Below are 14391 nucleotides of genomic sequence, written 5' to 3'. Positions count from 1 at the left end.
AGATCATTACAACCTGTGAGCTCGTTTTGTTACTAAATGAAACGTGGTTAACAGAAAGTAGCTGGTAATTTTAATTTTATGAACAAGTGTCGAATAGGGAAAGAAGGTGGTGGTATTGCTGTTATTTTTAAGTCATTATTTCAGTGTAAAGAAACTATATTGGGAGATTTTAGCTCTTTAGAATATCTGTTTTTTAGTTAAAGGTGACCAAAAGGTTATTTTAATAATTTATAGGCCTCCAAGATACAATAGAAAATTTATAGAAGATTTTTCAGAACTGCTGTCAGTTATTTGTACTGATTATTACTATTTTGTCATAACGGGAGACTTTAACATTCATGTTGACAATAACATGGGGGGGAAAAAAATAAAAAGAACTCTCTGCTATACTAGACACATTTGACCTCTCACAACATTAAGAGTCCAACCCACACTCAAGGTCACATCTTAGACCTGGTCATCTCTAAAGATGTTGAAATTCTATAATTGACATTAAGGATATGGCTATTTCTGACCATTTTTGTGTATTCTTTGAATTAGAGATTCTTCCAAAAGTTCAGACAACCTCTACGGCTATTAAGAAAAGGTACATAAATGAGAGTAGCGCCAGTAAGTTTATGGAGACCATTGCTGTGCCACAAACTGTGAATGCTGAGACAGTTGATGAACGTTTGGATAATTTCACCTGTAAAAGCTCAAATGTCATGAAGGCTGTCGCTCCTATTAAAACTAAGACAATCTTGAGGTGACCTAGAACAGGAGGAGGAGCACAATGATGGTAAAGACCTATAAATCAAAGTGTAGGAAAGCAGAACGCAAGTGGAGAAAAACTAAACTCCAAATTGACTATGACTGCTACAGACAAAGTCTTTGCAATTTTAACCAAGAGTTAGTCAAGGCTAGACAGCAACACTTTTCTGAAATCATCAGTAAGAACTCCAACAATACTCGCACTCTGTTTGCTGCGGTTGACAAACTCACAACCCCCCCACCCCCACCCTCACCGAATCAGACAGCTCCAGAACTCCTAACAGCAGATGCAAATGCAATTAATTTTCTCATTTTAGTGAAAAAATACAAATCAATCAGGTTAAATATTACCACAAATCAGCAAAATGCTAAAATCATACTACATCTGAAGCCATCCAGGAAAAACTATTACCATGTCACAATTTGACAATTGACCAAAACACTATAGAGAAAACGGTTCAGCAGCTGAAACTATCGAGCTGTCTTGACTCAACACCATCTGACTTTTTCAAAGATATTGCTTGCTAATTTGCAGCAAATAATCAATTGCTCACTTCAGTCAGGCGAGTTTCCGAAAGCTCTTAAAGTAGCTGCCTTAAGCAAGCCTCTGCTAAAAAAAATAGAACGCTTCCATGTTAGCAAGCTATAGACCCATCACAAATCTCCCTTTCATCGCCAAGATTGTTGAGAAAGTTATTTTTAATCAACTCCGCAATTTCTTGAACTTAAATGGACTTTTTGACAAATTTCAATCAGGTTTCCGAACTCATCACAGTACAGAATCTACTCTTATCAAAGTGCTAAATGATATAAGGTTGAATACTGACTCGGGAAAGGTGTCAATTCTGGTCTTGTTGGACCTCAGTGCAGCTTTTGATATGGTAATCATAATATACTGCTGAACACGCTGGAAACGTGGGTAGGACTAAATGGAACAGTCCTTAAATGGTTCATGGTCTTCTGACTGGACTCCCCAAAAAGTGCATTAAACAGCTGCAGCTCGGGGTTTTGACCAGAACGAAGAGGTCAAAGCATATTAGTCAAATACTAAAGTCTTTACACTGGCTTCCAGTCAGCTTTAGAATAGATTTTAAAGTTCTGCTACTGGTCTATAAATCACGAAACGGTTTAGGTCCTGAATTCATGAAAGAAATGCTAATGGAATATAAACCCAGTAGGGCTCTGAGATCGACAGACTCAGGTCAAATAGCGGAGCACAGAGTCCAAAGCAAACATGGTGAAGCAGCATTTAGCTATTATGCTGCACACAAATGGAATAAGTTGCCAAAAGAAGTGACGTCAGCCCCAAGTGTGCATGTTTTAAGTCCAGGTTAAAAACTCTTTCTCCCATGCTTTTTAGAGCATTTACACTTTTAAATATGTCTTGCACTGTATGCTGTTTTAATTGTATTTTTATTTTTTCCCCCTCTTTGTTTTAAATGTTTAAGATGTTTTTTTTAAATGCTTATAATAATGTAAAGCACATTGAGTTACCGTGTGTATGAAATACGCTTTATAAATAAATTAGCTTTGCTTTACTGTGTGTGGACAGCATGTGGAAAACCACCATACCATACTGAACAAATGACGATCGTGCACAATGAAGACAATATCACTCAATATGACAAACCAGATAACTGAACGTTCCATTAAAAAAGTCCAAAATTATAAAGATGAAACTGTTCAAAAGTGAGTCTTTTTCAAAATCACAGACAAACTAATAGATTGCATTACACAGTTACTCATATCTGGAAAAACATGTCATGTTTGTGACTACGGTAGAATGGCACATGACCAGAGCGAGCCGATAACAAGCATAGACTTTAGGAGGCAGTGACATGAAAGAAAACTTAAAGAGTTTGCAGCTATTTTTGTAATGTAACTAAAATTGTAATCATGGAAATTTCAAAAAGCAACTAATTTACTGACACATTTTCTCCCAGGAATGTAATGGATTACAATTACATAAATTGTCTAATTAAATAATATTGTTATATGTGGTTAGTTACTTCCCAACACTGCTAATTAATCACTTAGGATGCATTCCTAATACATGAAGAGCCACCATGACTGGAAAATCCACAATAATATTAAATAATTATTTGCTTGCAGTGGATTTTTTTTTTAGCTTTATCATCACAGATTTATGAAGGAGAATGTGTGAGTAGTCAACTAAATCAAAGCTAGACCAACATTAAAATGTATGTAATCTGCCCTGCTTTTCTAACTCTCAACACACGTTTATGTGCAAGTTAAATCATGGAGAAGTCGCACTGTTGATCACTTTGTGCTTTTCACAGTAACCTAGACAAAGAAGGCCAGTTTCAAACTCACCTGGCTCAGGTTTCAATGTGTGAACGTATTTGCACTCTGACTGGCTGAGGGAAACCACAATGACTGATGAGTGGCTGCAGGATGCAAAGAGTTTGGAGGAATCGGAGGAAAAGCAGAGCTGCTGGGCTGAGTGAAGGATCTTGGGTACTTTAGAAACCTACGGTGAGTACGGAGAAGCAAGAGGTGAGCTTCACGACTTGCATGCCATACACACAATGCACATGAGGCGCAACAGTGTTTCACGGTCTCGCTTGAAGTCAAGAAGCCAAAAGTCACATTTGCCACATCAGCAACTAGGTGCGCACCTTTGTGATGCTGATGATGTTGTCGTGGATCTGTAGCCTGTAAAGACGAATGCTGGAGACAGTTGAATACGCCAGCCACTCTCCACATGGAGACAGAGCACTGCACCAAACATGATCATCACCCTGCACACACATAACACACACAACAGTACAGTCGGTACGGGCTGCCACAAATCCCAACAGACATTGTCTTGCTCAAACTAACCTGCAAACAACTGAACCAAGTGCCAAACCAAGCACGAGTCACATGACGCTATAGCATGATCTTCAGCCAATCTTAATCCATTTTGGATCCATATGCAATGGACCTTATGCACAGCAACATATTAAGCATTTCTCGTGGAAAGGTCATAACAGTTGCCATTGTCCATACTGCATGTTACTAGCTATTGGGATGCCGTCTGACTGAAAAATAACCTCTTTCGTTAAATGCGTGATAACCTGGGGTTGTGGATACAGTACACAGTAGTTCAGTGCTAATACTTTGAGGTTGAAATGTCATCAAAAGGTTTTACTTTTCAAAGAAGAGGAGACAACTCCTCCAGCCAACACTGCGGTGTGCCATATTGTTCAGCGTCAACTCGGTTTTGAGTTTTAACACCTTTTCCATGTTGTCACTATGCGTTTAAGTTCGCATGCCAACTTATACTGAACGCAGAAGGGCCGCATGCAGAGACCATTAACTCAATACAGGCAATTATTCTAAACTTCGAATTAAGGAGTTGCCAGCTGGTTTGAGCAGTTAGATCCAACATGACTTTTGATGTTCATAATTTATTTTAATCGGCTCACTTTCTAAATTGTCCTGTGCATTCGTGCAGCTTTTAGTGCATGAGTGAAGTCAACATTCCATTCTTTTACCTGTTAGCTCCATAGGAATATATCCAGCGCCAATCTGACATGTTTTCAAATCACCTCTTGTGCATTGGTCATTGTAAATTCAACATAACGGTACACACCTTCCTCTTCAGATGAATCAGCTTCTCTGGTTTCCTCTTCAGCGGTAGACTGTCACCAGGCTTTCCTGATAACAAACAGTGATTAAATCATAGTACTATACATACCTAAATGTTTATTTCGTCATAATGGGTGTTTGTTGTCATACTAAAGTGGATACCACCGGAGACTAATTTATTGTGTGTCTTGTAACAAACTTGGCCAATAAAGCAGATTCTGATACACACGTATAAACATACACGCATAGCGTAGACAGACACACTTGTGCCAGACAGGCTAATTAAGTCGCAGGAACATGGAGATTTTTAGCAGAAGGTGAGCGGCCGCGGTGCCGCCTGTCCCTCGTGGCCATCCACAGCACTTCCCTGCCGGACGTGAGCCTAAGCCAATCTGCCGAATATGACAGAGGCGGTGGCAAACGAAGCAAATGCATGTTCATTGTGCACAAACAACTCCCGCAGTCAAACACTTGCAGGACGCCAGTCTGAACTAGCATCAAAGGACACAACATCTAGCAGATTCCGTGATATGGCCCAATCAGAGCTCATGTTTCGATATTAGGGAAGATGAGCGATCCAACAAGGAGTATTTAATATATTAAATATTTTGGCTGATAAAAAATATGATTGGCAGGTAGATTTTTTTTCATCTACCGGCCTGCACATTGTTCTTTTTTTTTTTTAAACCACTGTAAATTTTAGCATCCAAAATGAGCTGAGATATCAAAATTGGTCTGGTGCCGTCCTCTCACCGTGCCCCTCACTCTCCCCGAGTCTCCACAGCTCGAGATGATCAGGGAACTGGAAGAGCAGCAGCCCCGACTTCTTAGCACAACACACCAGACTCCTCTACATGGAAGATAAATAGATCGACACTCTACACATTTGCTGGTCAAAAACACATTTAAATGATACGTGTTCATGTCGTTAACTGAAACTACTGAATCAATCATTAACTCCTCAGATTAAGTACAGTACTCACATGAGGGAAGACTATTTTGCGTAGGGCTGACTCTTGGGTGTTCTTCTCCACTTTGTCCAGCAGGGGTCGTACTACCAGTTGTGTATCCATACCTGAAGGGGATACACCATGAAGACCTTATACCCGCTTTATACAGACCCTTTCCAAAAGAAATTGATCATGGAAAGGTTTATTTCCATAATTCCATTCAAAAAGTTAGACTTTCATATATTATAGAATCAGGGCCCACAATTTCAACACTTTCAAGTATTTGTTTATTTGTACATAATTTGGGTTTCCAGCTCATAAAACCCACAAAATCAGAAATTCAAAAAAATTACAATACTGTGAAGAAATCACCATTTACTTCTCAGTTTTTGGAGAAAAAAAAAAGGAGAAAGAAATTCAAGTCACATTAAATAATCAAAATATGGTTCTTTCAAAGCAATATGTTAATCTTCAATACTTGGGTGGGAATCCCTTTGCTTTGATCACTGCCTTTGGCGTTGCGGTAATCAGCCTGTGGCATTGTCTGGGAGTTATGGAAGCCCAAATTTCCTTGATGCTTGCTGTCAGTTCTTCTTTGTTTTTGGGTCTGCTGCCCCTCATATTCCTCTTGATAATACCCCATAGATTCTCAATGGGGTTTAGATCCGGCGAGTTGGCTGGCCAGTCAAGCACCGTGATGACAAGGGCATCCAACCAGGTTTTGGTGCTTCTGGCGGTCTGGGCAGGGGCCAGGTCCTGCTGGAAGTTGAAATCTGCATCTCCATACAGATCCTCAGCAAAAGGAATCATGAAGTCCTCTAAAACATTCTGGTAGACTGTTGCGGTGACCTTGGACTTAAGAAAGCAGAATTTAACAACACCTGCACTGGACATTGCACCACAAATCATGACTGACTGTGGCTATTTCACACTGGACCTCAAACAGCTTGGGTTCTGTTCTTCACCCGTCTTCCTCCAAACCCTTGGACCTCGATTCCCAAATGAAAGGCACACTTTACTTTCATCAGAAAAGAGGACCTTGAACCACTGGCCAACAGTCCAGTCCTCCTTCTCCTTGGCCCAGTTGAGACGCTTCCTATGTTGGCTCAGGCTCAGAAGTGGCTTGACCAGAGGAACCAGACAGTTGGAGCCCATCTCCCAGGTGAGTCTGAATGTGGTGGTTTTTGAAGCTGTGACTCCCGCCTCATTTCAGTCTTTCTGGATCTCTGCTAGATTATTGAACCTTCTCTGTTTGATAATGCACTGAAGCCCACGGTCATCTCTTTTGCTGGTGCATCTTCTGGCAGATTTTGTCCTTCCACTAGACTTTCCATTGATATGCTTGGACACAGCACTCTGTTTTAACTTTTGTGGCTTACCCATCATCAATGATGGTCTTCTGGCCAGTTGTCAAGTCTGCAGTCTTCGCCATATTGAACCCAACTGAGACAATTGAAACAAACTGACGCAATTTAATGACACCAGGAGAAACCTGTGCAGATGCTTTGAGTTTAGTAGATGATTAGTGTGTGACACTCAGTTTAAAACATTTATGGCCTGCAAAAGTTGGGCTTCTAATTTTTTTAATTCCTGATTTTGTGGGTTTCATGAGCTGGAAGCCCAAATTGTGTGAAAATAAACAAATATATACTTGAAACTGTTTAAATTGTGGGCCCTGAATCTATAATCTATGAACGTTTAACTTTTTCCATAGAATTATGGGAAGCTTTTCCATGATATTAATTTATTTTTTGGAAAGAGTCTGGATGACAGGTTCATAGCTTGATGCCAAGTTTCAGTTCACAGGTGTTCCCCACAGTTCCCATACCTTCACTTGTTGCTGCACACACTTATTTTCTGTATTTAACATTAAAAAGTTGAATTTTATTATTGCGTTACACTAACCTTTATGGCAAAGAAAATCTGTCATGATAAAGATGAGAAGAATTTGAACGGTTTAAAAAAGCATAACTAACTAGCCCATCCAAACAAATATTTTGGTCTATTGGTAAAAACTCTGACCAGAACCAACCACAAAGGAGTAATTGCCACTGACCTCCAGAAACAACAGAAATGTCAGTGTGGACCAGTGCCCTCACGTCATGCGAATGGTTTTTAAAGGTTCTGGTCCGGACCCAGTCCTTGTCTTGCTCATTGACGGTGCAAGGAAGAAACTGGAACTGGACCACAGTGCCTTCTGATGTCCCGGCTATGAGGCTGCTCTCATCCTGCAAACAACCATTTAACACAGTGATTCTCCCAGCAACGTTTATAACGTGCAGCAGTCCAGCATCTTTACCACAACATTTGCATTGCTATCCAGAAGTAAAATGGTCAATCATAAATGTGTGATATACAAAGATGTTTTTATACATTGAGGATAAAAAGGGACAGAAAGTCTATCATAATAAAGTGCAGACCATTATTAAATTTAGCTGTTTTTATACTCCGCGCCAAAGTCAAAATACAGAGTTTGAGTATTTTGTGCAGTTCCGATTTAAGCAACTTTACACTTCAGTCCCTTAATAAAATGCTCTGAAATACACTTATCACATACAGTTCCATGTATTTTGTTTAACATTATGACATGTGCGCATTTTTTAAAGCTACATTTGAAATTGTGCAGCTGACGCGTTGCTTCAACTAATGACCCACTTGCCTCGGATACGGAAAGGGCAAGCACATCCCACTTGGTGACGAAGTGAGTGCTGATGAGTGTTCCTGTGACTCCGTCCCACATCTGGACCTTTCCAACAGAATCACCACTGACGATAGTGTGATTGGATAAGAAGACAACACTCCAAACCACCACCTCTTTGCTCTTGCATGCTCCTACACCTCTTTCAACAAGCAATCTGTGTGCGCTGTGACCTGAAATAAGCATGAACACAAGCGTAAACCAAGTGTATTAATTGTCCGGTATCAATAAATCCAGAGTTTGTATCAATTTACCAGTCCTGGCATCAAATATTCGGATCATGTCCATCATGCCAGCAGCCAGCAGCGTACCAGAGGGATGCCAAGAAAGACTGATGACACGACCTACAACATCGCAGTAACACAGATGTCACAATGGCCTGAAGTTGTCCTCACAAGACCATTACAGTTTGACTGCGTGTGTTAGCAGAATTACACGAAAACTATTCACAGACGTTCTTAAAAATTGTACAAACGTCTTACTTTTCTGCCTGTCAAAGTTCCTCTTAAACTGAATCCTGTCCTCCAGTATTTCAAATATCTTCAATGTCCCATCTTCACATCCAACCTGGTTCAAAATGCAATTAGGTATCATCACTCCAAATGAAAACTAACAGATTAAAGCTATATCATGGTGAAAACACGTGGACGCAGAAGCAAGAAAAGGGATCCATAAGGTGCTAATTTACCACCAGCAGTGTTCCCTTGCTGTTGCTGCTGAGGGTCCAAATCGGCCCACCGTAGGCATCCACTGTGGACTTGGGCTGCAAGTTCTCCAAGTCATACTCGGTGATCTCTCCATTTAAACCAGCACTGAAGAGACGCTGACGCGCCCAGCACAGAGCCTCAATGCCTGCACCATCCCGTCCGGGGATCACCTGTACCAAAATAGTGGAAATGGTCTCTGCACAATTGTATGCATGTACACACACCCATTTAAACAACAAATTAAAACTGTAATTTTGAGTATTTCCATAAATTCCAGAACACAATTATCTGCCACGTTGTTGTTCCTTAAGTAGAGCAACTCATCCATCCATCAGTTTTCTTCCGCTTATCCGGCAGGACGTGCCTGGAACACCTCAACAGAGGGAGGCATCTGGCAGGCATCCTAATCAGATGCCCGGGCCACCTCATCTGGCTCCTCTGTGGAGGAGCAGTGGCTCGACTCTGAGCCCCCTCCCGAATGACCGAGCTTCTCACAGAGAAGAGGCGTGTCCAGCAGGACAGCCCCACAACATCCAAATCCTTCACGAACTCTGGGTGAATCTCATCCAACTCCAGGGCCATGCCACCGAGGAGCTTTTTAACCACCTCAGTGACTTCAACCCCAGAGATAGGACTCTGCTTCCTCATAGGATGGCATATTGGTGGAATTGAGGAGGTCTTCGAAGTATAGGGCCCATCGACTCACAATGTCCTGAGACGAGGTCAGGAGCGACCACACTATACACAGTGTTGATGGTGCACTGCTCCCCACTCCCGAGACGCCGGATGGTGCACCAGAAGTAGAGCAACCACATGGCTTTATTAGGGAACCAACATGAGCCCATTTCCTATAAAAATCAACATTTCATGAATACATCCATCTTCCATACCGCTTAGCCTCACTATGGTTGCGGGCGTGCTGGAGCCTATCCCAGCTGATTCTGGGCGAGAGGCGGGGTACTCCCTGAACTGGTTACCAGCCAATCACAGGGCACACTATTTCTTAATCTGACAGTTAAATAAACTGAACTGACTCTAAAATGGAAGGAGATGCTCCCATTGTTTGCATGTTTACAGCACCATGCAAGAACTCATAAAATACAATTACACAAACCCACGGGACATCAATTTGATTGTTATTTCTTTAAAATCAAATTATAGTTGTTTATTGCATAGCTCAACAGAAGATACACTCCTGGATACAAGTATTAGTGTTTCCAGTTGAATGTTTGGGTGGCTATATGACGAACAGATTTCTCATTCAATTGAAATAATGGAGTGCGCATGGAAGCGCTTGAAGATACTGCTCTATGGAAACTGTGTAACTCATGTCCCTTAAAAAAAATAGAAGCTTAAAAAGTGGCTGACAAGTGGCTGACTTGATGCATCCCGTTATCCACAAACGACTATTTAGTTTAGTGGTTCGTGATTGTCCCGAACGTGTTTCCCCGACTTGAAATCTGGAAAGGAGTTAACTGTGATTGAATGCTGTTGACGGGATGAGTGAGCTTCTCACCTTTTCTTGGAAGTAGTTGTCGGTGAAGTTAAAGACCTCCACGGTTCCGTCAGCACGGGCCACAGCAAGCCGTTCTGTTCGGCTGTTGAACGCCATGGCTCGGATAGCGCTGGGCATGTAGTCGAAGAAGCGAACCCGGTGTACCTTGAACTCACCCATTTTCTCCAAAAGGGGCAAAACCACGCTCAGGTGGCTCCTGAACACGAGTAGGAGAGCCTGGCAAACACGTGAGTTTGCTACGTGCTGGCGAGTCAAACAATTTACATGTCAAACAAGGTTGCCGGACGAACTGTTAAAAGGGGAAAAAATATGTCACCTCTCCACAGAAGCAGCTTCAGTGCGTTGTAAGCGCGGCTCACGCAACTTTTACATAATTTACACACGCTGGGAAACAGAGGCAGCCACGTTGAAAACCTCTGAACCGGAAACGAACAAGACGACAGCCACTATCAAACGGAAGTGCGTCATAGCTCCGAGAGGGGGCGGGGGGACGTATTCAGCTGGCGGGAAACGTGATTGTCAACTATAAACTTTGATACTGTAGTTCGACAATGGTTCAAATAGTCATACGGTAAGAGGCGAACGAACTGATTTTCTATATTTGATCAAGTTTTTACCAAATGTATTCGTGGCTTTTAAAAAGACACAAGCGTCTGTACAGTATTTCGTAGAATCATGCCTACAACGGTTCCTTACGATATTGGAGGCGCCAGTAATGTGCCACTGGTTAATGTTTGTTGCCAGAGGAAGTGTGGATGGCAGCAGTCCTCCAGAGTGGCTGCTGATCGAGCTGCAGGGAGAGATGATATCCAGACACAACTCTGGTCTGGCAGGAAATGTGATGGGAGACCTCCTCTACACTAAAGAGGTGAACGATAAATAATGGACGATTGTTTCTCTATTATGCTTTTTTGCTGCCACTGAGTGACACTCAAAAATCAAAATACAGTGCTATGGGTGACACTAATCTATAGGTGTCAATTAATCGACAAAAAAAATAAATAAATCGATCATCAAATGAATCGACAACGTTTTTGGTAATTGATTAATTATTTAGTTCAGGGCCATTGTTTAACTTAAAAAGTATCCCAATCCTCTTATTTCAGCCTCTCAACAATACATATTTGCTGATTTCTGTCGTCTTTAGTGTTTAATTAAAATAAGACCTTTGCAAACTTGTGCTTTTACTTTGAAACACATTGATCAACTTTCTCCTATCTTCTGATAAATCAGTAAATATATCATAATTTATTTATGGAAAACATAAGAGTTGATTTAATCTATTAAGAAAATGGTCTTTATTTGCAGCCGTAGCATAAATAACTGGTAATTGACAGGTAATTGAACCTGACGCAGCCTCATATGGTTGCCCATCCTATTAGTATAAGTCAGTACCAAAGACGTACTTCTCAACTTCAAAAAGGTTGGTGAATACAACATAACTCCCTGTCCTGTGATATTGCTTAATTGTTGTTTTTTTGTTTGTTTGTTTAATCATGGAACAATGCAAAATAAACAATAATAATAATCTGTTAATAATCAGAAATCAGGGAAAGATTATTTCAGTAAATACAATTTTGATCCAGTTATTTGATTAATCAATGGAATAATCAATTCTAAAAAAAAAAATTTCACTCGTGACAGCCCGCCAGGCTCACAGTTTTGCGATTGGGAGTTCAAGTCTTGGCTCCGATGTCCCTGTGTCAAGTTTGACTATTCTCCCAGTGCTTATGTGGATTTTACTGTGGCTTCCTTCCAAAATAAACATGTTAGTTTAATTCAAGACTCTAAATTGTCTAAAGGTGTGACTGCGATGTGAGTAGTTGTTTAGCTGGATGTTCCCTGTATTTGGCTATTTTATATTACTCTCTCTCAGGGATGCAAAACTGGCAGCCCACTGGCCACATGTGGTGCACCCACACTCTTGAGTGGCCCCTTGATTTATTTAAAAAAAAAAAAATGTTTTGGGGTATTATAAACTTGTTTCCTCTACTATACTTGATCAGTTTTACGTTGTAATAGCATCATTCACCACTAAATGGCACACATCGCTTAGGAATGCTCCTATTTGGCATTCTCCATCAGGAAAATCATCAAGAATCAACAAACAGCAGCAATTTTTCTTCTTCACAAACGTTGACAGTTCGTTTAAAGAGCACGAGGAGTTACTACAATCTGCGTCCTCCAAAAAGATGGCCATATTTAAAGCTTTTTATAGTGTGGGAAATGTGCATGTATGGCTTGGACAAGCGACAGGACACGGGAGACAGGAGGCCTAATAATTTGGGGATTTGGAATGACATGCAGGACAAACATAGTATAACATTTAAAATTTTGAGTGAGTTGATTTATATAAAAAAAAAAAAAATACACAAAATTAGTTCCGACACTTAATGCTGGTTTGCTGTTCAGCAGTTTTGTGTCATATTTCAATGGTAATTCTTATGCTCGAGAGCCCTTTGTGCTGGGGGGGAAAAAAAATCACAATATAGATATATACAGATGTTGTTGTTTTTTTATTACTTCAAACCCTTTGTTGTTGAAGATTGGATCTTTTATACATGCATTTCAGCATGAAATATACTAATATACTGTGATGTACTGTACATTGGTTCAGTTTAAAAAAACAAAAAAAAACAAGGCATATGCTCATATTTTGACCATATTTGAAAAGGCATTTTTGTCATACATCTGGTTAGGAATGTGCGATCCTATGTGGCCCCATGGTAGCGCTGCTGAAAAATCTCGGCGCCCGGCATCATTTAAATTACCCATCCCTGATCTTGCTTGTTGTTAAACAAACTACTGCACAGCCTCATTCTGGACTGTTTGGTTAAATCTCATCCGCCTTTTTCTTAGTCCATTGTTCTCTATCCTTCCACTACTACTACTACTCGTCACTTTAAATTGCATACACTCCTTGAAGTCTCGGCGCCCTTTGCACAATGGTCATTGCGCCGGACTATTGCAATATTAGTCATTCGAACTGCTCCAAGTGCTAGAGGACTCTGCATCTTTTTGCACAATTGTCCAAAAAAAAAAATGTACCGGCATTACCAGATAACTAGCAACCCTTTACTGCTCAGTGACTGTTTTTTTTTGTCAATGTCTTTCTGTCTCCAAAGTGTTCTCTGTCAATTGACTGTCTGTTGTCGTACTAGAGCGGCTCCAACTACCGGAGACAAATTCCTTGTGTGTTTTTGGACATACTTGGCAAATAAAGATGATTCTGATTCTGATTCTGATTCTGACTAGGGGGTTCCTGTGTTAATCATAGGACATCACATACTGTACGGGAAGCAGGTCAAATTGGAGAAACCCTTTGCGGTCCTCACGAAGCATCCCGCCCAATCACAGGACATAGTGGGCAGCAAGCATGATGCCTCCCAGGTTGCCATGAAAACAGAGCAGCATGGATCCACGTCCTACTCTGTGTCTGCACTCATCAAGGGAAAACTTATCTTTAAGACTCGACCCAAACCCATCATTACTAATGTACCCAAGAAAGTATAGTGTGGTGGACTGCATGTTGTTGTGTGTATTGGTAACAATCTGCAGGCAGATATTTATGGGGACATATTATTGAAAATTGACTTTTTAATGTTTGTATACAAATAAATAGGTCTCTGGAATGCCTGCCAACCATCATCGTCAATTAAACAAGCAAATACATCATAAGTCATCTGCTTATTTGTGAAAATGGGTCATAGTAAGCCGTTCTGCACCTCTGTCCCACTGTTACAGAACAGTGGGGCTAATTAACGTAGCAACCACAGCCATACTGAGTTTTTCAGTCAATAACATGATCCGCTAGGCTGGCCGATGTTCCAGAGCGAAAGAATAACAGTGTGTCCAGCATTAGCTTCTGATAATAATGTTTGGCTAAGTTGGCGATGTAGGGGTGGGCAGTATTTGGTGTTCAGTGTTTTGCCATGTGTCCATGTGCCACAAAAAGTGCTATCATCGTCTTGGGCACTTGCTCGTTTTCTACTTTATGCTCTGCTTCCGATAGTAGAAGCCAGCAGCCGAGCGAGGTAGAAGAGGAGACCACCAAAACACACCAACGTGATCAAGCTCACTGGTTGTCATTCTAAGGAAAGATGATTGTCTCCTTTAATATGAATGTGTAAATGCTGTTGTCACTGTATTGGCATTTAGGATTGTTTTCTATTAAAG

General features: G+C 40.9%; 2 protein-coding genes across 3 annotated transcripts in view; one reads left to right on the top strand and one right to left on the bottom strand.

The window, feature by feature from the left end:
* Positions 1 to 12566, bottom strand: part of utp4 (UTP4 small subunit processome component) — a 25749-nt gene extending 13183 nt beyond the window's left edge. For both annotated transcript variants that reach the window (XM_061677401.1, XM_061677400.1), the window contains exons 1-12: positions 10532 to 12566; positions 10216 to 10458; positions 8681 to 8869; positions 8475 to 8559; positions 8247 to 8336; positions 7954 to 8165; positions 7351 to 7522; positions 5328 to 5419; positions 5098 to 5194; positions 4349 to 4413; positions 3390 to 3512; positions 3085 to 3241 (exon numbers count right to left, since the gene is read on the bottom strand). In XM_061677401.1, the coding sequence (XP_061533385.1) occupies positions 3085 to 3241; positions 3390 to 3512; positions 4349 to 4413; positions 5098 to 5194; positions 5328 to 5419; positions 7351 to 7522; positions 7954 to 8165; positions 8247 to 8336; positions 8475 to 8559; positions 8681 to 8869; positions 10216 to 10374 (1441 nt within the window). In that variant the 5' untranslated portion in view covers positions 10375 to 10458; positions 10532 to 12566. The remainder of the gene's footprint in view (positions 1 to 3084; positions 3242 to 3389; positions 3513 to 4348; positions 4414 to 5097; positions 5195 to 5327; positions 5420 to 7350; positions 7523 to 7953; positions 8166 to 8246; positions 8337 to 8474; positions 8560 to 8680; positions 8870 to 10215; positions 10459 to 10531) is intronic.
* Positions 10692 to 14391, top strand: chtf8 (CTF8, chromosome transmission fidelity factor 8 homolog (S. cerevisiae)). Its single transcript, XM_061677406.1, has 3 exons — positions 10692 to 10786; positions 10960 to 11083; positions 13471 to 14391. The coding sequence occupies exons 1-3, from the start codon at positions 10767 to 10769 to the stop codon at positions 13726 to 13728; spliced, it is 402 nt and encodes a 133-aa protein (XP_061533390.1). The 5' UTR covers positions 10692 to 10766; the 3' UTR covers positions 13729 to 14391.

Source organism: Phycodurus eques, chromosome 5 (genome assembly GCF_024500275.1).
Source record: "Phycodurus eques isolate BA_2022a chromosome 5, UOR_Pequ_1.1, whole genome shotgun sequence".
Lineage (NCBI taxonomy): Eukaryota > Metazoa > Chordata > Actinopteri > Syngnathiformes > Syngnathidae > Phycodurus > Phycodurus eques.
This window is presented reverse-complemented; position numbering and strand designations above follow the sequence as displayed.

Bases quoted from the DNA above. Each gene is read 5' to 3' on its own strand.
- chtf8 (XM_061677406.1), top strand. From the start codon at position 10,767: ATGGTTCAAATAGTCATACG. The intron at 10,787-10,959 runs GTAAGAGGCGAA...GTTTGTTGCCAG, and splicing joins ATGGTTCAAATAGTCATACG to AGGAAGTGTGGATGGCAGCA. The intron at 11,084-13,470 runs GTGAACGATAAA...GATTCTGACTAG, and splicing joins ACCTCCTCTACACTAAAGAG to GGGGTTCCTGTGTTAATCAT.